The 24989-nt window shown below is 36.6% G+C and overlaps 1 protein-coding gene across 5 annotated transcripts in view; it reads right to left on the reverse strand.

Moving 5' to 3' along the window:
• Nucleotides 1-18713: 18713 nt before the first annotated feature.
• unc5da (unc-5 netrin receptor Da) overlaps nt 18714-24989 on the reverse strand; it is a 231989-nt gene continuing 225713 nt past the window's right edge. For 4 of the 5 annotated variants that reach the window (XM_079898688.1, XM_079898690.1, XM_079898689.1 and 1 more), the window contains 2 exons: nt 24637-24815; nt 18714-21018 (listed from right to left, as the gene is read on the reverse strand). In XM_079898688.1, the coding sequence (XP_079754814.1) occupies nt 20778-21018; nt 24637-24815 (420 nt within the window). In that variant the 3' untranslated portion in view covers nt 18714-20777. Of the gene's footprint in view, nt 21019-22934; nt 23139-24636; nt 24816-24989 lie in introns of all 5 variants that reach the window. The other variant, XR_013824019.1, reaches the window with a different exon arrangement.

Below are 24989 nucleotides of genomic sequence, written 5' to 3' on the forward strand. Positions count from 1 at the left end.
ATATGTCATTAAGGGTGGATTGCCGCCCCCTGTATACCTGAACAAACCTAAACAGTCATAAATTAACAATTTCCCTTCAAAAAGAATTTAAGAGGGTGATACAAGGGGAATTCTGCTTTCAGCACAGAAGGCACAAGGTAATCCTTCATGCCAAGCCTCTGATGCAATGCATATAAGTATTGTGAAATCAGGCCCCTCGTGACCGAATGATCTGCTCCGCTTCATTTGTGCCTCTGAAGGTGTGCATACAAAAAATGATAAATAGCCTTCGTTACAATGGTCACAAAACACATGGTCTTAAATGGATTACTATCGGAATGCTCAGTGTTGTCATAGTAGAACAAAAGTGATGTGGTCTCTTTCTTATTTGTGTCAGACTCAGTGTGTGCGGTTTGTGAGCTCACTACCAAAGACATACTGTATAATGCTTTTAGGCTCAGAAAAGTATTTTATAAATTATTAGTTGTTATCTCATAGGCTAAATTGAACCCTTTACACTCATAAACAATAACTTTCCATCAAGATTGTGATTCAAATAACCTGTCTGATGTGTTTTAAGATGTTGACAGCAGTGCTTTTATGATAAAAGCGATGACGTAAACTTCAATAAATGTGATGTTGCAATCTTTCTCCCGAGGGCTAAACAGGTGGTTGAAAGGTAACCATTTGACATTTTTCCCCACTTCATTTTAATCCTGTTGTTAGAAACCAACCCAAACTCACCATATGCATAATCACATACTAGATTTGCAAGGCAAATCAGGTTTGGGATTTGAGTACTACTTGGCAGAACAGGGAAACTGATTGTGTTCTTCTGATTTGGATTCACACATCATTTACAGTACATGCTCAAGTTTGTCATAGACATTCATAGCACAGTATACATAATTATGTTTCATGCAGTTTATGATCAGCTTTAAAGGGCACTTTTTAATGCCATATATAGGTTATATTTTGATATGTTCATGACTTTTGAACTATGCTTTTGTAATGGCCCAGATTTCTTATCAGATTTTTCATAAAATTTAAAATTAGACAGAGAAAAACATATCCATACACATTACTTGTTTATTTATTTAAATACAAAAGCAAAATCACAAGGAAACACGCTATCTTTTTAAGACATATTCTAGTCTTTCTAAACATCAGTAGAAAAGGTGGCAGAAGACACATTGACAACCTGGTATGCATGCAATGCTGAGAGCTTAGTCTAAAGAGGTTCAGAAAATATAATAAAAAAAGAGAAAGAGAGAGAGAGAGAGAGAGAGAGAGAGAGAGAGAGAGAGAGAGAGAGAGAGAGAGAGAGAGAGAGAGAGAGAGAGAGAGAGAGAGAGAGAGAAATTACAAGAAGAAAATAATATTTTTTTTTTGGGGGGGGGGGGGGGGGGCATTTTAAAATATGTGAATAGATGTCTAAAAGCTCCAATAATCTTCTCAGTGTCATACAATAATCCACACATCTGTGCAGCTGCTTTGGTGGAAGGGTCATTCAGTTTGGTAGATTTTATGTTTCCATGAAACAATGTATATTTTACATCAAATATTAATCAACTTTCATGCCACATGGTTTTTCATGCATAGATCTTCTCCAATACAAATTCATAATGACTAGTACCTAAAAATAAAATAAAATAAATGTATAAGTGCTTTGCAAACCGTGAAAACCAAGGAAACAGAAAGGAAAAAACAGGAATCAATGATAACCAACTTAAGGTACGTTTACATGACAACGACGTACTAAAATGGAAAAGGTTTTCCTTTGCGTTTTTCATGTACAGACGACAACATTGTCAAAACAATCCCCATTCACACGGATCCGCTAAACGACTAAAAATGCTGTATTATTCATGCCAGGCCAGTAGTTGGCGATGTCCCTTTGTAAAGAAACACTACACGCCCATAGACGCATGTGTATGACCTCACAGTTTTCACAAATGCGCGATTTTGCAGTTTACACGGAGGCGATAACAGTATCGTTTTAAAAAACTTGCACTTTGAAACCCGTTTTCAAAAGCTTGTTTTCAGGCCCCCAAATGACCATTTTCATGTAAATGAACAGCAAAAACGCATAAAAAGTATTCCGGTTTTAGTTGAAAATGGTGTCGTGTAAACGGCCCCTAAGAGTCCATGAAAAACTAAACTCAAATTTACATCTAGCGAGTAATGGGCTTTATTAGATTAAAACATCCACCCTGTCATTGTCCACCCTGTTACTTAATGCATTGTAAATGTAACAGGGTGGACAACTGCCATTGAAATGTTTGGTCAGGATTATTAGGTTACACTAGCCTGAGCCTGACCAGAGTGTTTTTATGACAGACAGACATTTTCTCCCTCTGACAAGACTAAAGAATAATTGAACTTCAAAACTGTTTTCAACAAACCTGCTCAATCCACACAATCCACTAAACTGTAGGAAGGACCCGGAAACCATTGTTTTTTTTTTTTACGAAAATCCATATTAAACATAATTTATAGTGGCAAGCACCATAGCAAATTCTTTATATCCGACAAATAAATTCTTGCGCGGGAAAAAAAAGGCATATACGAGCGCTGTGGCGAGCCTGTGATGACAAGTTGGGAATGCCTTCTGCTGTTTTGAGTTGAAATCTATTGGAAAACACCGCAGATGCATTATTGTTCACATTGTGGGAAGGGCTCCCTCAGCACAGCGCTATGAGTAATGCCTGTGGCCGGCCGCAGAGAATGCCACTCTCACACACTCCAATGAATTAAGATCAACTTTGCATGGCAGTGTTGCTTACAGGCATCTGACTGTTACTTTTCACACTAGCTTAATTAACCAAGTCTGCGCTATTCCACTCAAAATCTCTCTTTCACTCCCACATACATAAACAAACAAAGCAAAGAGTCATTATTCCTACTGTTTTTGGAGCTCGAAGTGTACATGGAAGGGTCAGACAGTGAACTCATGCCTGATGGTGGATTTACCGCTGGACAGTCCCAATTATCACATATTTTTGCCATCACTAAATTAAGAAGAGATTCTTTCCATGCCTCCTCCTCTCTATTTAATTATTTTTAAGGGGAAGGGTTTTGGGTGAGTCCAAGGACACTGTTTGGAATGCTGGAAGATGTTGCACAAACATGCTAAAGGGTTTTAGTTTTTTTTTTTTTGGTAAAGAGGGAGCAGAAGTATGCAGTCAGAGGAACGAGCAGATTATGTTTGACAAAATACAGGATGGTGGCGGTTGACACCAGGATACTCTCGTCTGGGATGCAGGATGTGTCCCATAATTCAGAGCAATGATCTGTGTGGCCTCACGCTCGGGTAAATGTGAAGCAGAATCATGTTTTTGTGTTCTATTAATCATATCGGTGTATACATTTTTGAGAACAAGTGAACAGGATGTTCAGCATATGGCACTGACAAATGCATGGAAACAGTTTTGATTTAGTACAGCGACTATCAAGACTGTAAGCATGACTCTTTGAGAAGATTTTTGTCTATTTGTCACAACACATATGGACACACACATGCTGTTTATTGTTTTGTGGAACACATAAAAAGGTCATTTTCTTTAAAGAATTTTCACATTCTTTAGATTTTTTCCATTCAATATGTTTATAGTGACGACTTCTGAAAAAATAACATTAACAGCAGTATGAGCTGGATGATAATGAAATAAATGAATATTTATTTGATGTGGATTCATTGTTATATTTGCATATACCTACTACCTACCTTGGCAAAAAATGGGCCAAGCCAAAAATGGCCAAATATTTAATAGTCTTTTAATGGTCTTCACCATTTTAATCACAAATCACTGGTCAGGAAATTAGCAAAAATTGCACAAATACTGTAGATAGAATAGTCTTCCCCAACTTGCAGACAGCTTTTTACAGGAAGAAGAGTGAGTGTCGTTCCACTCAATGTTAATGGCCTCTAACAGTTCATGAGTAGTTGAAAAATGTTTCTCAGTTTGTTGGAATTTAAAGGGATCGTTCACCAAAAAAAAAAAGAAAATTGTCATAATTTACTCACCCTCACGTTATTCCAAACCTATGAGATTCTTTCTTCTGTTGAACACAAAAGAAGATATTTGAAAGAATGTTGATAACCAGACAGTTGACGGTCGCCATTGCCTTCCATAGTAGGAAAAAAAAAATACTATGGAAGTCAATGGGTCTGGTTACCAACATTCTTTATAATATCTTCTTTTATGTTCAAAAGAACAAATAAACTCATACAGGTTTGAAACAATATGAGTAAATGATGACAGAATTTTCATTTTTGGGTAAACTATCCCTTTATCCCAATAATATCCTTTACTCCAAAGCATTAAATGACTTTTCACAGTGGTAGCTCACCAATACCAGCAGCTAAAAAGGCTCCTCTCACAATGACGCTCTTCCTCGAAGCCTCGCTGTGGTAGAGATGCATTATTATATTTCTCACCAGATTTTTGAAGACACATGTCTGGAGGTTCACCATGCAACTTGTGTTTCATTGTTATTCATCACTCCACACACTAACTTCCCATATTCTGCCAAAAACATTCTGTCTTTGATGTTTTTCTGAGACAGCAATGGCTTTTTAAGTATTGCATTTGCTTAAATGTGGCTAATTTCTTGACCAATAATTTGTGGTTAAGACAATTAAAAGCTTAATGTTTAGCCATTTTGGGCTCTTTTTCTTTTTTTTCTTGCCTGGGAGTGTTCATTTAATCTATTTGGCATAATCAGTTTCATGCCACTTCACAGAGTGGATCCTCAACATGTCTAAACAGGGATTTTGGCAAAACAACCTGAAAGTCTTGCAACATCAGTAGGACGTAATAAAGATTCCTAGAGACAGACTTGGGATAAGAATAGTAACAGAAACTACTTATTAAAAAAAAACTGTTCACTATGGTTTAGAATAAGAATACACACAAATTTCCTCAAAAGTTTGTCTGCAGAACAAAAAAGAAAATAGCTCTATTGGCGGTCCCAAATGTTTGCAACACTTGAGAGATATTGAATCTGATTCCATGGGAATCTATCTCTATCTCTATCTCCATGTTTCTGTCTATGTGTCACTGTTCCATAACAACAACAAAAATAAAATATAAAAAATAAAAATAAAGAAATAAATACAGCAGAATAATAAAATTGCAACTACATTATTATAGAAATTTTAATTTAATATTTAAATGATAACTTTTAATTTGGACAAATATACGTTCATGAGTATTTACTAAAAATAATTTGAAAAATAAATTGAAGAAATAAATAAAAAATAAAAAATTGACAAATGAATAGATATATTAATATAACTGTTTGAATTTTTTTTTTTTAATTGTTTGACAAAAATTTACAAATGAATAGATATGTAAAACTTTTTATTTAATTAATGTTTTCACACAATCAAAAAATTGATTTTTAAACTGACAAATAAATAGTCATCATGTTAATGTAAAACCTGACAGTATGAAGGCCGCGGTCATTGTTTGCCTCTTCATCGCTCAAAGAAAATTATGAGTGTTTGTCTTTTCACATTCCTTCCTGTGTTTGCTTTCACATATATGTGTGCGGGTTCATGGGATATTCTCAAAAGCCGGAAATGACTTCATATTAAACTTACAATAACAAACCTGACTAATGAACAACCCACGAACACCTGGGCACACCTTTACTTTTACTAGACCGGATACACCCACACAGTCAAACCACATAGTCAGAGTTTATTGCATAATCATGTGTGTGTCCAGACATCCACAACCAAAAGCGTATTGTATGAGGAACAACAAATCCATAATACACCACCGAGAGGACATGAAACAGCATGAAAGCACAAAACTCACTTATCATTTCCTACATTGCCAGCTACCAACCACAACACATATAACCTACTATTATTAGGTCTCTAATTTGTATGATCCTGTTCATTTTAATCAGATGAGGTCATATGACCTGTTGAGCAACTACACGGCTGCGTTTTCTCTCAGAACAGATGGGAAATGACACAAGGAGGGGGAAACGGGGGCTCTGAAGCCGAAGAGGAAAAAGGAGTGAAAATAAAGGGAAGGAAAACTTCCTGAGCGTCACAGGCTGCTCTAGTGACGCCTTCTCATTGTTTCTCAAGTGTTTAAAACAGAAAGAGACACAGACTTGAACTTGCTGCTGTGAAAGCTGCTGATATGTTCATAGTGTCGCGTCTGTGAACTCGCCGTCGGATAAAATGAGTTCCTGTTGCAAAATTGAACCATGTGACTGATGTAACATGTGACCATGTTTGTCTACAAGCGTGACACTCCACGGTTCAGTTCAGAACCGTATAGAAACACGGTCATGTGCTCAATGTATTCATCATGTCGAATATCTCTGAAACACCTCTCCATTTTGCTCCAGAATGTTCCAGCAAGTCTTCACGTCCACACATCCCCTCATTTACCCCCTTCTTACAATCATCAACACCGACAATTCACTGAGAAACAAGCCGGACACGGCCACAGGCCTAAAAATAAACCTCAACGGCTCCCTAGGGATTTCATTGAGTCATCTGCATTATACAAGCTCTCAGTGTCCGTTTATGTGCTCTTAAAAATAAATGAACTTTCCAACTTTCCAGAAACAAGTAAAAAGTCTGAATTTGATTCTGTTATTCGCAGAATGGTTCACTTGAAACTTTCACCGTGAAAATGATCTCGGCAGACAGAATGTTCCTTTCATTTTTCCGGAGCTCTGTGGTTGCAGAAGTGGAATTTGCAACCCCTGAAACGGTTCAAAATAGGTCATGCTAACTCCACAGCACTGGAAAACAATCGCAAAACACAAACAAAGAATTCAAGGGCTTTCCCAGGGATAGTTAAACCATCTGAATGTGATTCCTCGACACTCCTTTTTGGTCTAGTACCACAATTCTAAGCAAAGAAGACCTGAGAAGCCAGGTCCATGTATATTCACAAGGTAAGTATTATCTAAGAGCAAATCCGGTAATTTAGTATGGCTGCCGGTGATAAGGGCGTGTATTTTTCCTGTGTCACGTTGTCTATTCAGATCACTGGAGGATAATGCTCTCCTGACCCCAGCACTAGTCTGCTCCCCGTATCACTTTCTCCCTGTCTCTTTCTTTTATGATCCGTGTCTTTGTGTTTTGTCTTTACAAATACAAATGCACTTCCACTCTCTCTCTCTACAGCAAAAGAGCAGAGTATATCAATCGCTCGCTGTCTACAATTCCTACTTTGTCTGTATAGAGAGCCAAGGAATATGAAAAGAATCCATTATTCTATTGGTTCGATGGTCCACTTTAGACACTCTAGTCACTTTGCAACTACATGTCATGTAACTATACTACATTTAACTCTCATTAGAGTATTAGTAGACAGAATGTCTGTTGGGGGCCATAAAAATAAAGAGTTAGCAGATGTTAAGCAGACAATCTACTAATACTCTACTAGTTAACTAGGAGTTGCAAACTTACTTATACAGTATAGCTAGAATGTCTAAAGCGGACCATCGAAATAAAGTGTTAACTTTAGTTTGAATATTCTGCTTGCCTTCAAGTATTCTGGATGTCGTCCTCAATTTAGTTTTTCCTATAGTTCAAACCGTTTAAGGTTTTCTTTTTCCAAGCATTTGATTCTTGCAGTCATTATCTAAATAATATGGACCCGGAAAGGATTTGGACAATTAAGCCAGACTTAAAACTGCATTCATTTTATTGCCATAATAGCTAACAAAGATCTGCGAACAAATACTTAGACTAGTGTAAGTCAAATAAATAACCTTTTCAATATATATGTACAAGTGACGTCTAAAGAAAACAGTAAATATCAAGTTAAATATGTGAACAGGGTATTTTGTGTATGAAATTATGCAATGTTTTAATAATGTGTATTTGGGATACAGTAAAATGGCAGTTATTAGATTAGTTGTAGTTTTGTCATTTCAACCTGAGAATCAATGGTGATTTAAGATGTGATGAAAATTACGAGAAAACTCTTTTGTGCTGCATGTGTAATATATTGTTAATGGGCAATTTAATTAATACAAATTTAGTAAAATAAAGTTTGAAAATGGGTTTTGTTATTAAAGGTTACAGGGCCAAAAATGCCCACATTTGAAGAAAAGTGCTTGTGCTGAAAAGCTTATTATTTTGTTAATGCAATGATATCCATACATTACCAGGTGTCGCCAGTCGCTAGTGTTGAGAATAGCTATTCTTTCAGCAAAAGACTGAGTAATATTTCTTCAGATATGCGAGGAATCTTTAGCAGTTCCAGATGTCGAAAATCAGCCTGTGATTTAGCTTTCAGCAAGACCCCGGCCTAAAGGATGGCTTGTCAGAGTTTTAATTTAGTAGACATGATTAAATGTTTTCTAAAGCCTCAGAAAAGCTACATAATGGACTGATGTTACCTCAGAAAGTATGCTCACTATTCACAACATAGGATGTGATTTATACATAATATGATGTAGAAATAATTTCAGTCAGAACAAACAATTGCAAGTAACATTGAATTAAACGTGAAATTTTGAAGTAGAAAAACTGAAATAGTATTTCAGCTCCAATAATCTTTCAGTAATCACATTGTAGAACACGCACGCGCACACACACACACACACACACACGCGCACACACACACACACACACACACACACACACACACACACACACACACACACACACACACACACACACACACACACACACACACACACACACACACACACACACTGATTTCTAAAAGTCAGTAAACTATTTTGAAGTTGTCCTTTCTAAATGAATTACCATAAAGAGTATTGGCCCATTATGCACTGTGCGAGACTGAAGCAGGTGGTGTGTTTACATTGTGTTTATGCAATAGTGATGTGTCTGAATCAGTGAACAGACTGATAAACACTGCTGAAGCCCTCCTCATTGGCCTTGACCCCTGTGCACTCTCCCTCCCTCTGTTCTCACTCCCTTTTGTGTTTGTGTGCTATTGAATGTCTGCCCTCCCCGAGGGCTCAAGACTGAGACCAGGTCTTTAATGAGACATGGGTCACTATGCCCAGTCACACACACACACACACACACACACACACACACACACACACACACACGCACACACACAAGACACTTGGGTTGCTTATGTGGGTGGGTGAAAATGATAGGAAAGGAGAAGCGTGGAAGATGAGAGGTGAATGAGAGATACACTTACAAAAAACTGAAGCAGTACTGCGGTACAAGTATAGTATCAGATATGGTATGGTATCATAGGCCTTTGCACAATGGTATCAGAGTTACTTCATAAGCATCCATAATATTAATTAACAATGTATGCATTAATGTTCAAAAGTTTGGGGGCATTGTTTTTTATGTATTATTAAGTTAATATATTTAATTTGCAAGGACACAATTGATCAAAAGTCAACAGTAAAGATATTTATAATGTTACAAAGGATTTTAAATTAAAATGCTGTTTTTTTTTATTAAATTTTTTTTTACTTTCTATTCATCAAATAATCAATGTAAATCAAAATGTAAAAAATCATAAATCAAATGTAAGCACAGTTTCCACCAAAATATTATGCAGCACAACATTGATACTAATAATAAATGTTTCTCGAGCACCAAATCAGTATATTAATAAAATTATTTCTGAAGGACCATGTGACACTGAAGACTGAAGTAATAATGCTAAAAATCACAGGAATAATTTTAATTTACATTTTAAAATATATAAAAAATAAAGGGAGGATACAATTAATAATATTTCACAATATTACTATTATTTTTCTTACTGTATTTTTACCAAATAGACTAAATAGAAAGACAAATCTTGCTGAATTTTGAATGGTAGTGCAAGTTCAGAAAAACGACAAAGTTGCCATGGTAAAAGGACAAAAAACATGGTATGTTGATGTATGCCATGGTACTAACTGATGATCATATTCCTTTATAATGATATTTACATGGTAACTCAAAGCTTTGATAAATACAATGATGGAAAATAGTTTCTTGAACCATAGAATTTATATGGCACTCCAAAGTACTTCAGAAGAATACCATAGTATTACCATAATACATGTCTAAAAACATGCTGCTGTTGGTTAGTTAGACAGAAGAACAGGTGGGTGGGTTTACGGTGAGTAACAGGAAAAGAGAAAACAGAATGATGTCAAGAATTGGGGTGGAGGGCCTCAAACAAGAGGAGTAAACAGCAGGAGAGAGGATGTTTGTGTGTGTGTGACATCACCGGTTTGGCTGTTGATTTGGGCATGAATACATGTAGGCTATGGGTGGAGACGCACTACAGTAGCTAGAAATGTGGTCTGATCAGTCACCTGACACTGATGACACACAGCGATTAAAGATTTACCACTCTTTCTCTATCACAAAGAAAGACAGACACTTAAAGGGATAGTTCACCCAGAAATGAGAATTAGGCCTATGTATATAGCCCAAATCATAGCCTAGGCCTACATACACCGCATGGTCCGTCATTTTGAAGGACAGGGTCGTAAAATTCCGTCATATACTGTCATTTTAATTTTTTTTAATGATAATAAGCCATTTAATATGCTTTAATTGTTTTTGTTCAAAATTTTCATTTTTATTAACAAACTTACAGGAGAATATAGGCTAAATCTACGCATTTATTTATTTATGTAGGCTATGCAGAGAAAGTTGAACAGAAACAGTGCGTTACTTTTCAGGTTGCATCATGAATGTTAGTCGCAGAGATCATCACTGTAGCGTCTGAGTTCAAGCGAAGCGGAGCTCGCGTGAACGCGATCAATTCCTTCCTCTTTACTAAGTTACAGAACTAAATAAACATCTGAAAATATGTTGAAAGATAGGCTACAGTCCGACTTACCGAAATCCGTATCACGTATGTCAAGTAATCGCTCAATCGGTGTTTCATTTCATCTGCAGATAAACGCAAACAGCTTGTAACAATGTCATGGTAGGCCCGACTTCAAAAAAAGCCATGCGTTGATTAACTCGCCACCAAGTCGGCAGGGTGAATACAAATTATATCACTATAATACCAGTGTAATCTGTCCAAATGACGGACGGTTTCAGATTTTTCCTTCACTGCTAATTTTTTATTTTGCTTAAAGAAAGCCTCTGCTATAGGCTAGGTCTATATGCCTACACTGCCATTCAAAAGTTTTGGATTGGTAAGATTTTTAAGGTAAAAAAAAAAAAAAAAAAGTCTCTTCTGCTCACCAAGGCTGCATTTATTTGATAAAAAACAAAAACAAAAAAAACGTAATATTGTGAAATATTCCAATTTAAAACAGCTGTTTTCTATGTGAATATATAGTAAAATGTAATTTATTCCTATGATCAAAGCTGAATTTTCAGCATCATTACTCCAGTCTTCAGTGTCACATGATCCTCCAGAAATCATTCTAATATGATGATTTGATGCTCAAGAAACATTTCTCATTATTATCAATGTTGTACAGTATAGACATTTATAATGTTATAAAAGATTATATTTCAAATAAATGCTGTTCTTGTGAACTTTCTATTCATCAAAAAATCCTGAAAAACACAACTGTACACAACTGTTATCAACATTGATAATAATAATAATTAATGTTTTTTGAGCATCAAATCATCATATTAGAATGATTTCTGAAGGATCATGTGACACTGAAGACTGGAGTAATGATGCTGAAAATTCAGCTTTGATCACAGGAATAAATTACAGTTTAAAATATATTAAAATAGAAAACAGTTCATTTAAATTGTCATAATATTTAATAATATTACTGTTTTTTGTTTTGTTTTTGTATTTTTAATCACATAAATGCAGCATTGGTGAGCAAGACATTAAAAAAACATTAAAAATCTTACTGATCCAAATCATTTGGACAGTATATATATATATATATATATATATATATATATATATATATATATATATATATATATATATATATATATATATATATTATATATATATATTATTAGAAAATAATTAAATAAAATAATTTATTATTAAACACTTTTCTAATATATATGTATACTGTATGTACTGTATCTAATTTGGGCTTGAAAGCTCCAGTTCCCATTCATTGTAATTGCATTGAAAAAAGGGGCCAGTAGTGCAATATCATATTTGTGACAATGAAAGTCATACAGGTTTGGAACAACATGAGGGTGAGTAAATTAGGACATATCAAAGTTAGTTTAACTATCCTAAAAGAAGCCGATTTCAAATGCTCACATTCCACAGAGGCAACTATTCTGGAAAAAAAGATATCAGCACAGTTTGACACAGATGACTCAGTGAAATAGACACAGAGAAAATAAAGGGAGGAAAAATGAAAGAGCGGCACAGACAAGAATAAAGAAAAACAGACTGAGGACTAAATGCCAATGTAAAGAGTGAACAGGCCTGACGAGTTGAAGAAAGAGGGGAAAAGGAACGTAATAAATGAGGGAAGGACAGAAGGAGACATTGAGCAAATAAAGATGAAAAAAAGCTCTGACAGATACATAGAAGAAAGGAAAATGAGACAGAGAGAGACAGTTGATCCAGACTGTTGTCTGATCCTGTCTAAGGCAGTTGGCCCTTGGCTTCTTACCAGGCGTAAATGTACAGTAATTCAAAGCATGCGACTTGACGTCGGCTGGAGGGAATGTGTGTGTGTGTGTGTGTGTGCCCTGTGGTCAAACACAAAGAGTATGCATCTGTCACCTCCAGAAACACACAAATGCACTCAAACAAGGTCCCTTGTAAGACTCACTCATCAACACAGGTGATGAAATTACTAGTAGTGTTCATGCCGACTCTATAAAGTTACTGTCCGTATAAGACAGAAGTACAGTACCCTCAGAAGTACTGATGCCCATTAAAAGTCGACATTCCCCTCATAGATTTATAGTCAATACATCTTAGTCAAAGCAAAAATGGGAATACAAAATGGTTAGTTCTGACTCTGAAAATCTGACTGCATTGTTGTGACTGCACATTCTACTGTATATTACTATGGCTATATACTGTCTCTATATCACAGTTATGAATCTAACAAAAACATGTCCAGGTCACATATTAACCCAAAATGCATGACCGAGAATATTTTCTAGATTTTTTACTTTATTTATTTATTTATTTTTGTTTGTTTCTCATTATGCACTATGTTGATTCTCATTAGAGCCTCAATAATAAATGTAATACAGATATGTATTAATGCGTACATCAACATAACAGTTTTTTTAATGTATAAAGTAAAAAGTTATGATCATATATATATATATATATATATATATATATATATATATATAATTTTAGATACTGTATATAATTTTATATAAATATATAATTATGTGTATATATTTCTATTTAGAATTTTTCAGCATAATTTTATTATTTATGTTTTTATATTATTCAACATTATTAGAAAAGTATTTTTAAATAAATCATATTAATATATATATATATATATATATATATATATATTAGAGGTGGGCATAGATTTTTTTTTTTAATCTAGATTAATCTAGATTAATTTTGAAATTAATCTAGATTAATCTAGATTAAAATGGCTCATTTGAATTCTGCCGAAGGCATTCAGAGTATGTGTGCTACCCAAATAATGACTATAAACGTAAGTCTTTGAGAACGGGTTTCTCAAGCCAGGTGGCGCATTAGACCAGGGGCTCATCTCCTGTTTCCAAAATGCATCACAAACTGCTTGAGAAAGCTGTTCTACTCATAGACTGTAAAAGGTTACTACTGTACTGTTACTGTCCGTAGGCAACATTAGGTAGGCCTATGTTATTATCGACAACTACTATAGGCTATCAATTAGGGATGGGCGATATGGCCTAAAATCCATATTGTGATGTACATTGCAGCCTCTTGCGATAACGATATTATAATAAAACCATTTCAGAACAGGTTACACAGACCCTGCTAAACAACTGCTAAATGTAATTTTTTTTTATTATTTTTTTTGAAAGGGTGTATGTAGTTTTGAGAACATATATTGTGCAAAACTGTAAGTATACAACATAATTTTGCAGATAAATAAAATGTAAGTACACTAGCTGCAGAGACTTAAGTAGGTCTAATGTTTATTAAGGCTTGGAGCTTATGAAACCCCAAATTTAAAATTAGAATATTGTCTAACTGATGTCTTTTCAGTTAAAAAGAAACACAACAACGATTCTTAAAATCGGGCGCTTTTAATAAAAAGAGATTATATGCTACACCACTCACTAAAATATATTGGGAATAATACGCGCGCGCTGGTATTCAGTGATATGTTTCGTTTTGAATTTGAGGTGGTAGAACGGATTAGTCGTGTGTTAACTTACCGAACTGTTACACCACACAGTCTACATCGGACGGCTTAAATACAAACCAAGTCCAAATAATGGATGTTGCACGGATCTTTTACACCAGCTTTCACTTTCAGCCGTGTTTACTTAAGATGACACGAATATGATGCGTTGCAGCCGGGTGTTCCTCGCGGCCGCGGGTAGATTGCGTCATCATAGCTTGTGTAGCTTGAGCCAGCTCCCAACGCTCCCAACCCAACTTGGAGAATAGATTAACGGCGATATTTTTTTTATCGCGCGATAAGAGTCTCGCGTTAACGCAGCGCGTTAACGCCGATAACGGCCCACCACTAATATATATATATATATATATATTATACAAATAATATAATACATTTATTATATAATAAAATATTATATATCCCGTTATATAAAAAAAAAAACATTATACACACTGATCTATATAGAATGACAAATGTCATTATATAGATCAGTGATTATATAGTAGATTGAATAAATATATTACTTTGGTGGAAGAATTGTTTACATTTGCATAAAGACATTTAAGAACTACAACTATTGTGGTTTCAGGCTTTTGGACATCACTGCTTGCATGTTACTCCAAAGTACGTGAACAAATATCATTGCATTAAAAACCAAGGCATCATCATGGTTTTGTAAGTAAGATTAATCCCAAAAGAGAGAAAAACAACCCTGTGCCTGCTTAGACTGTCACATTCAGTATATGCAAAGCTATCGGTTGTCGATTTTAGGTTCCATTGTTTCATTGTTCCGAGTTCACAGATTTTCGTAACGTTTGATCATGATGGAGTAGGATTCATAAAGACATTCCTCCGGGTTACATTTCAGCATGAAGTCTGCTGCAGACAATATTCCACATCTTCAGATATGAACTCATGGAAGAGTGCACAGCAGGGCTGAAATGGAAAAGCCAGCCATGAAGAGATGGAGAGAGGGAGGGAGGGGGGAGAGGGAGGGAGGGGGGGGGGGGGATCTAGATATCACGAAAATTACAGTAAACATTTCCTGCATTGCAGCTGCACTCTGTATTTTACAATATATTTACTGTAGGATTGCAAACCAATAAAACAATATAAAATCCTACCAAATTTAGTCACACTTTAGATTAGGGTTCAATTTTCACTAACCATATGACTTTTGCCTCATTAAACTCCTAATCACTGCTTATTAATAGATAGTAGGAGTTAGGTAGTATTAAGGGATGTAGAATACGGTCATGCAGAATACGCCTAATAAACAATATCCTATAGCATGAGAATTGGACCCTAAACTAAAGTGTTACCCTAAATGTATATGCAACAAAACACCATTGTGCATAAATTATAACAAAAAATGTGATGCACCCTATGAGGGACTTTTGGGAAAATGTATAAATTATAGTTTGTTTTTTAAACATATAATATAATATAATATAATATAAACTATGCTTTTTTAACAGTATTTTGCAGTAAAACCACATACATTGTCCTATTAAATCTATTATACATTTTTAATTAGGGTAACCAATAAACATTGTTTACGGCAGCATTTTTACATGTTTTTTTTCCGTCAATATTTTCTACTTTCCTTGAGTGCATCTAACAAACAACTGATCCCTGATCGCTTCCCCATGAAAACAAAAGTGATAAAACGGAGAGAAAGAGCGAGTGCGCGCTTGTATCCAGGCTACAAAGGAAGTAAACGGCAAAACAAGGCAGTGAACAACAATTCAGACCTTTTTCGAAAGGTCTGCCCTCATGAGCTTCACATGACTCTACTTTCCCCTGCTCCTCTTTTTGTCTCTCGCTTTCTTTCACTGCACAAAGCCGCGCACTTGAGCGGTATCTAGTTATCTCTCTTGCTTGAAATTGCTGTAGTTATACAGTTAGCTGTGACCTTTCCTGCTCTGTGCATTGCTCCCTCCCTCTCTTTCTTCATCTATCTCTTTTTTTCCCTCTCTCTCCTTCTTCTCTCCGGCACACAGGCTCCCTGTGTGTTCTGGACTGAATGGCATGCAAATGGAGTGGGTGTTTGGGAGGCCTTTCATCCGGCCCTGAGAGAGTGAGTAAGAGAGAGAAGAGAAAAGAAAAAAGGAAAAGAGACAGTCATCTTTTATCCATTTGAGTGAGAACAGTTGTCCCAGCAGTTAGTCGGTGAGAAAAAGCAGGGTGGAGGTTGCCCTGTAGAGTTTGACATCTGGCGGACATGCTGTGTTCATTCGAGTCACAGGCTCATTTGCCCCTGTGAACAGTAGGGGACAAAGCGTCCCACTCACACAACACTGTGAATACAGTAAAACCTTCATTTAATGAACAAAAACCAATGAGGACACCTCAAAGAAGCCTTTAAACTATAGTACGTCCAACCTCGGGCCTGGCTTAAAGGGATAGAGCTGCTAGTTTTGTAATTACTGACTTGTGCCATGCGGTGGATAAGTTTGCGGTTTAGCGAACTAGAACCTCCTGAAAGAGCCTGAGGCCTTGAGTAAATTATTCCCCCGTCGCGTCTTGTGACTTGATCCATATCTGATTTGGGCCCCTCCAAGCACAAAGGAAAAGGGAAGTTTTTCATCAGGACATATGCGGTCCCCTCTACTGGGAGGACATAAACTTCACAGGAACCATTAGTTTGTCCAATAACACAGTTAAAACTGAAGTGTGGAGACTCTAGGGGATTGGAAACAGTTTTGGAATTATAAGGGACTGGTGACTGAGATGCTTGTGTAAAGCAGTCATCGCCACACACACAAACCCCGTGTTATCCGGAGACCTGGATTGTTTAGGTTAAGACTTTGAGTGGGAGTGTGAAGCTCCAGGGAAGTGCGTACTTTTGGTGAGTGTCAGAGGCCCAGGCTGGAGATGTCGGCACTGGTTGAGGCCTGTAACATCTGGAATGGCATCCTTCCTTAATGTAAACATCATTGTGTCAAGCAATGCCTGCTTCACAACACTGATCTAAAGTGAGAGCATTTCAAGTGTAAAATGCTGTATAAAATAAATGCTGTGTACATAGACAAATAAATCAATTAGTAAATCATGTTTTAAATCAGAACTGACTTTTTATATTTTGAACTTTAAAACTACCTTTTGATTGTTTTCAGTACGTGGCTTCCATTCATTTTCTGCCACCAGGTAGGCTCCGCCCACAAAACACGTCATCGATGTTTGCAAACACCCACATGGTCTATACATTTTTCTAGAATATTTTATCTTGTATACATTTATATTATGTAAAAAAATTTATATATTTTTAAATCCTTATCTTTAATTGTTTAATTCCAGCAAATCCGCACGTGGCCTTCAAATATTGTTGTGGACAATGGAGGGCCTTGGATTAAAAAGGCTGCAACGGTCGTAGAGAAATCGAGGAAATATCAAGTTATCTGCCGCCCTCTGCTGCTGATAATCTGTTACTGCATCGCCACACATCACACAGGCCTGGAAATGGAGTACTAGCGTTCAGCACACCGCAGTTCTGCCATACAGTCCATCATTTATAATGGTTTGAAAAACAAAACACATTATGTAACAATAAAATCATGCAACTTCATCTTTGTCACATGACATTTTCACACGCTATTCATAAAAATAAAAATGTACAGAAATTGACATTTTTAATCGGATTCAGGGATAGTTTACCACAAGGAACAATTTTCTTACTACTAATAGCACTTATTTTCTTTTTAAAAATTCATCCAGCTTACAGTTCAACATTTTTGTAAAATAATATTAATAATATTTTAAATATGATGCTGCAACCCGGTCAGCTCCTATAGCATTATGGGATTGTAAAATGTGCATTATAGCACGCCTATTTCATGAATACTGCATATTCTTACATCCTCCATATTTGACATGCCCTTTTTAGATACCATATGGTACGCATTCGGATATGTTTCATTCACTTAGTGATTTTATCTCAACATTAAAAATAACACTTTTTCTTGTGATTCTGCGCTGCTCCCATGCAGATCAGTGCAAATGCATTCACAGAGGAGTAGGCTATTGAAGACATTTTTCCCATTGCCAATAAATAAATAAATATTTATTCAAATGACACTGGCACTAGCACCCTTTCTCTTTCGAAAAAAAGAAGAAGAAGAACAGACTGATAATCTTTCAGAAGCCAACATATACCATCACGAACAGAACTGTATCCCAATAAAATAAATCTATCAGAACGTTTTTGTTTCTCTCTCGCTCTCTCTCTCTCACGCACTACATCCCATATGCCTGTGTGCTCTCTGCTCGACAAGCAACATTTATAACAGGGTCTTTTGTTTTCATTAAAACTGCCATCATAGCATTTCCTTTTCCTTCCCTTCCCTTTCCCTCTTCTTTTCCTTCTCATTTATGCCTTTCTCTTTCACTCTTCTTAATCATCTTCTTCCCTTTTCCATTTCCCCTCTCTTCCCCATTTCATCCTGTTCCTCTTTTCCCATTTTCCATTTTTGGTCCCTTTTCATTCTCATTTGCTCTTCTCTTTCCATTTCCTGTTCATCTTCTTCCCTTTCCGCTCTCCCATTTCCTCCTGTTTCTCTTTTTTCGATCCCATTTGCCCTTCTTTTTAATCTTCTTCCTTTTCCCATTTCCATTTTTTCTTAATTTTCCTTTCCCATATCCTTTTTTCCCCTTCCCATTTGCTCTTCTCTTTCATTTTCCTATTTCCTCTTGTTCCCCCTTTTTCCTTCCTCTTCCCATTTCCTCTTCTTTTCCTTCCTGTTTGCTCTTCTCTTTCCTTTCCCTCTTCCTGATCATCTTCCCTTTCCCCATTTTCTCTTCTACCCCTTCTATTTTCTATCTCCTCACTTTTCTCTTGGTCTTTCCTCTTCCAGTCTTTTTCATTTCTCAGTTCCTCTCTCTTTACTTATTTTAAATCTCTTCTTTCCTTCCCGTCTCCCTTCCTTATTTTTTTTCTCATTCCCTCCCTAATGTACCTCAGACACAGCACATATAAGGTTTTAACAATTTCACATATCAAAAAGCACAATCTCTTTTTATAGTCTGATGCAACAGACAATTTCATCACATATTCACAGTTTTATGATAATCTAGCATTATCAGCTCATCTTTCGCTCAGATGAAGTGATGTGCGATACCTGGGATGAGATGAGAGTGCAGCAGATACTGTACGCTTTATGTTCCCATGTGAGCTTGATTATATGTTGCATTATTCATGTATGCATCTGCACCTGTCAGCACATTGTAGGTTTCCAGCAGGCGAGATGTGTTAAAAATGCTTTTTCAATTGCCATCATTGACTCCATCGGGCCAATATGAGGTCACAATCTGGTACTAGATGTACAGTACGAGGAAAGATAAAACAACAGGGGGAAAAAAATCACATATGGAAATCACTCGGTTGATACGAGTACGTGTTCTCTACATTCAGATCAAACCATCAGAGGTTCCTGTCAAAATATGTTTGATGGATTTTTACTGGATTATCTGATGAATTTACAGAGCTGTCCATCATTCAGACCAATCAGCAGTCAGCATGGACACATTTAAAGGGATAGTTCACCCAAAAATGACAAAAAATGTTGAATAATGCACTTGTCGCTTTTTTTAACATAATAAAAGAGAATGGGGACTGGTGATTTCAGTCTGTTTCTCATGTAAAGCTATCATATGGCTTTAGAAGAATTTAGGATACAGTGCACAGAATACATACACTACTTTTATGACTTCTTTTTCATTTGAAAGAATTTTTTTTTTTTTAGGTGAACTGTCCCTTTAAATTTATTATTCCAAACCTCAAATCACACTTTCTCATTAAGCATTAGTCATTTTATGCTTTCTTCTTTTATATTTCTTCCTTTAGACAAAAAAAATAACAATAATAATAATTATATATTTTGATAAGCTGCAAAAGTAAATGGTGTATAACAACATTTTGATTTGGTTATCTTTGAGTACATCTCTCAGTTTACACTGGTTGCTATCCAACAGGCTTTAATAGTATTCAATAGTACATTTTTTTTTTTTTTTTTTTATCTATTTGCAATCAGAAAGTTCCTCAGAAATGCAGACAACCGTTGTGAAAAGACGCAAAACAAAAGTGTCCCACAAAAACGACGACACATTCTTCAACACTCTGAAGCATCGAGGCAGCCCGGTCTTGTGGTCGCAAATCAACATTGAGTGCTGTCGAACTTTCTCAGTTCGCCATTACGGAAACAAATGATCATGAAAGCATACCCACAATCCTTAGCTGCAAATTTTCATCAGACAGGCTCAGTGTATAAGTCAGTTTGTTCTGATGCATTTAAGGGTACTTGATAGGAATACTGTGTGCATGTGTGTGTGTGTTTGTGTGTGTGAGTTTCTGTGAATCACTGAAGCTTGTTTATTTGGTCACAACCCATCTTTAACACCCTGTTATTATTAGTCAAGGAGAGGGAGGAGCAACTTTTTTGCAGGGCTGGGGCAAACTCAAGTGCTGCCTCCTCTCTCCCTTTGTTGAACCCTCTTATCTCCGATAAGGACAGTTTTAGTCTTCATTCCCAAGGAAAGTGTTTTTAGGTGTGGTTCGCATCTAGCTCCTCACTGCTGCAGTTTATGGTAGAGTCGCCAGAGGGGATGGTTTTGCTGATGCGGTCCAGAGTGTCAACGCTGGTGGAGTGTTTAGATTGAACTTTGCCGATTTCCTCCAAAGCGCTGGCCAAAGAGTCCAGATCCCCCCGCTCCTGGTGCTGAGCTTCCCACAAACTCAGAATGACAGCGGACGGGCTCGTCTGGCACGCAAAATAACCCAGGTTTCTGTATGGGGAAAAAAATTCAGGACAAACTTGGATTAACAGCACAAAAGTACAAAAATACAATTTCAATGACTTAACAAGGTCCCTCTAAGAGAAAGCAGGAACAAATATGAAATGATAACTCTTAAAGGAGAACTCCGGTCAATTTTAACATTGAGCTCATTTTTTTGTAAATTTGGAGTGCTGTCAATACAGAGAACAATGACAAAAATCGGTGTTGCTTACAGGTACACCGTGTTATCCTCTTTTTAAAATTTGCAATGTGACAATGTGCACTTGTAATGACACATCAAGGATGTTAAGAGGCTAAAAGCAGGTTTAAAACTTGCCCCATTGAAGTCAACAGGGTGCAAATTTTAAAAAGAGGATAACACGGTGTAGGCAACACCGATTTTTGTCGTTGTTCTCTGTATTGACAGCACTCCAAATGTACAAAAAAATGAGCTCAATGTTAAAATTGACCGGAGTTCTCTAATTTTTTAAGACTATTTAAGTGCACAGTGAGAAGTAAAATGCTAATGAAATTGTATTTGCAAAACAAGCATTTTAAATATACTTTCATTGATATTTTATATCATTTTAAGTTCATAACTGGTTCACAAAAAAGTGAATATGAGTCTCAAATCAGAAAATACTGGTAACACATTAACATAAGGTTCAATTTATTAACATTAGTTTATCTAGGTCTCATGAACCAACAATGGACAATATTTTTTCCAGCATTTATTAATCTAGGTTAATGTTAATTTCTATATAAGCTAATATTTAATTTTATTTTTAGGTTTTATAAAATAATAATAGTTAATGTATTATGAATTAACATTTTAACAACAGTATATTTATAAATTTACAATTAACATGAACCTAAATGAATAAATGCTGAAGAAAATCAGCTGTTAGGTTAAAGGTTTTAAATACACAAATCAGCAGTGTTTCTGTATATTTTTATTTTAAATTCTTAATGCTCTAACCCACAAGATTGGTTATATAAACTCATATTATTCCGCTCAGACACTGAATTATTACACTCTATTGCAAGGAATCTCAGTCTGCATAACTTTCAATTTAATAATGTTATCCTGTAATGCCTGTATGCCCCAACAACAAATCAAAATGGTTAAATTAGTTTATAAAAGCGAGAAGGATATTAAAGAAGTTTTGCTTGAAGAAAATCAACCCATCTTCGAGACATAATTGAATCACAGAAAAGGAAATCACAATTTTGCAGGTGTGTGTCTTAAAGAAGCAGACAGTCCATCTTCTGCCTCCACATTTAATGCAAATGGGTTGTATTAAATGGCAGAAGAACTTCATTTTGACCTCATGCTGACCTTCCAATAATGCAATATTTCCCTACTATATAGTATGTGAAAACAATAGTATGTCTGAAAACATAGTGTTCGAAAAACACGAAAGTAGTAGGCGTAAAGTATACAGATTACCAACTAGGCTACTTCCACTGAGATTCTGGAGTGCGTACATTCGATGGACACTTTACTATCCCATGAGGCCAAGGAAGAGGATTTATGAATGGCAGTGAAGCAACGCAACTGACACTGGTAGGTTGCATGACAGTAACAACATGGCGGATGTAATTCTACACATATTCATACTACACAAAACATACTTTTTTAACGGTCGTGATGTAAATTCAAATTCAAATGTAGTACCTCATATTGTGATGGATGCACTTAATGAGTCATATCAGTCAATAAAGTTAAAACAGATAAAATTGTAAAAAATAAAAAAATAAAAAAAAAATAAAAAATTGAACCGTCATTCAGTGGGCTGATGTTGTCTGCTGATTTCCAAGTTGGTTATGATGGTCTTGCTGTAGAAAACACTCGCTATTTAAACAGCCTGGTGAGGTCACAAAACATGTCATGCTGGTCTTTTCATCAAGATATTTAACCTCACCATTAACCAGTCCATCAACAATATGTCGCAGCGCTGATGGGGCGATGTAAACACTGTCATTCTTTGATTTTCTGTGGGTATTGGGACTCCAACAGGGGGCAGTGTTGCGCTACACCAGCTCCTGCACCACAGCTCTCTGGGTAATTGCCCTCTGCGCTGTTTAGACGAGCTTGCACATCCTCAGAAGGTAATTGCAGAAATCCGCTTAACAAGGAGGAGACATTCTCATTACACACTGCCTGGAGCTCTGACCAGCTAAAAAATTCCCCTAAATCCTTCCATCTTCATTTCAAAAACAACTCTGTCTTTTTGTCCCTGGTGAAAATATATATATATATATATAAAAACCCACACATCACGAAAGAAAGTTTCGAGAACCTTTTGGACATTTTGATCGCAGAGTCTGTTTTGCACAATGTTTTTGTCAAACATTTTTGAAATCTCCATGGTAGCTAGTGAATTAAACTGTTATTAAAAATTGCTAGCTGGGCAGAAGACCTATCACAGCAAAATCCCCAGTGTTAAATTAACACTGAGAGTGTGGATTATATAAACTCTGAGCAGAGTGTTATAAGTAACACTGAAGCAGTGTTAAAGTTAATGAGATAATTAAGTGATTAATTGAGTGATAACTGACCATTATTAAAGACACCTGATTTGAACAAATAAATCAGTCAGTCTGGTTAGTAATAAGTGAAGCTGGTAATTAGGGCTGGGCGATATATCGCAGGACATTGTTATGCGCATCTCGTCAGTAAAGTCGGTTCCTTGATTAGTAGTAAATCGCCTTCACCTGCTTTCAGATGGAGCGGCATTTGTTTAAAAAAAAAAAAAAAAAAATGTATACAGTCGCCATTCATCATGTTTACTGTGGCGAGCAGGACGAGGCTAGGGCCGCGGGAGAAAGACGCGAGGCCGGTGGCGTGATCGGTTGATGTGCGTTTTACCATTGCTAAGAAAATACCCGCTCCTCCGTGAGAGATACGAGACCAGTGCCTCACAGGTGTCGGTCATCAGTAATCACGCCACCGGCCTCGCCTCGTTCTCCCGCGGCCCTAGTCTCGTCCTGCTCGCCACAGTAAACACAATGAATGGCGACTGTAGAACGCAAAAGCCGAATCCCGGACATTTTGTGCGATGCGATCTCAAAAACACCGGGCAGACTCACGGAGACTAGTTAGCTTTATTGTTTACAACTGCTCTCTAACCGGTAGGCGTGGCTTGGGAGTGGCCTCGTAGAGCAGCGAAGCAAGTGCATTCTGGGAGTTGTTGTCTTTCATCTACATGAGCCAAAAATACATTTTCTGGCTTTTCTCAGTCTAGAAAGCTCCAAATTCAGAAATAATTTCCCATTTCTTCTAAATAAATGACCCAATATAAATACACATTCATCTTTCCAGAGGTGGAGTATCCCTTTAAAGGTGTGCATATCTATGTCAATGTGTTATCACAGATATGAGGTATGTTCTCCTAGAACTGGGGCTTGCAGGATGCATGAGATCTCATTACAGCACTACAGTTACTGCCTGTGGCTCTGCCGATGGTTAATGTGGCCATGTGCTAGAGGAAAATGGAGCAAATTAGATGTTTGGGATTCCATATGTTGAGGTCCAGTTTTGTTTGTATTTGAGCATGTATGTCACTGTCCGTATGTGCAGTTGTCCATGTTCATCTGCTGTGTATTTTTACATTAATTTCTCACCTGTCTATATGCAGTTTCTGCGCTAAGAGCTGCCAGTCTTTGCCCTTGGCATTCGCTGTGTCGAAGGTCGCGCAGATTCGCTGGCGAATGGACAGGGGGATTCTGAAGGCCCTGGACCCCGTCTGGGAGGTGATGGTACAGTCCGATTGTGTGAAGAATGGCACTGTGTCTTTTTCACTCTGCAGGGAAAAAAGTATTGCAGTGACATATTAGAGTTTACAGAGCGGTTAAATTGGGCTAGAACAATCCGGAACGGTTATTGTGATTAAATAAAAAGTAAAAAAATGTTGACAGTTTGTCGAGTTTTTGTTTTGAAAATCCAGTTGTTCAAGTCCACTAGTGTCAAAATCACA

This window comes from Squalius cephalus (genome assembly GCF_949319135.1).
Source record: "Squalius cephalus genome assembly, chromosome: 17".
NCBI lineage: Eukaryota > Metazoa > Chordata > Actinopteri > Cypriniformes > Leuciscidae > Squalius > Squalius cephalus.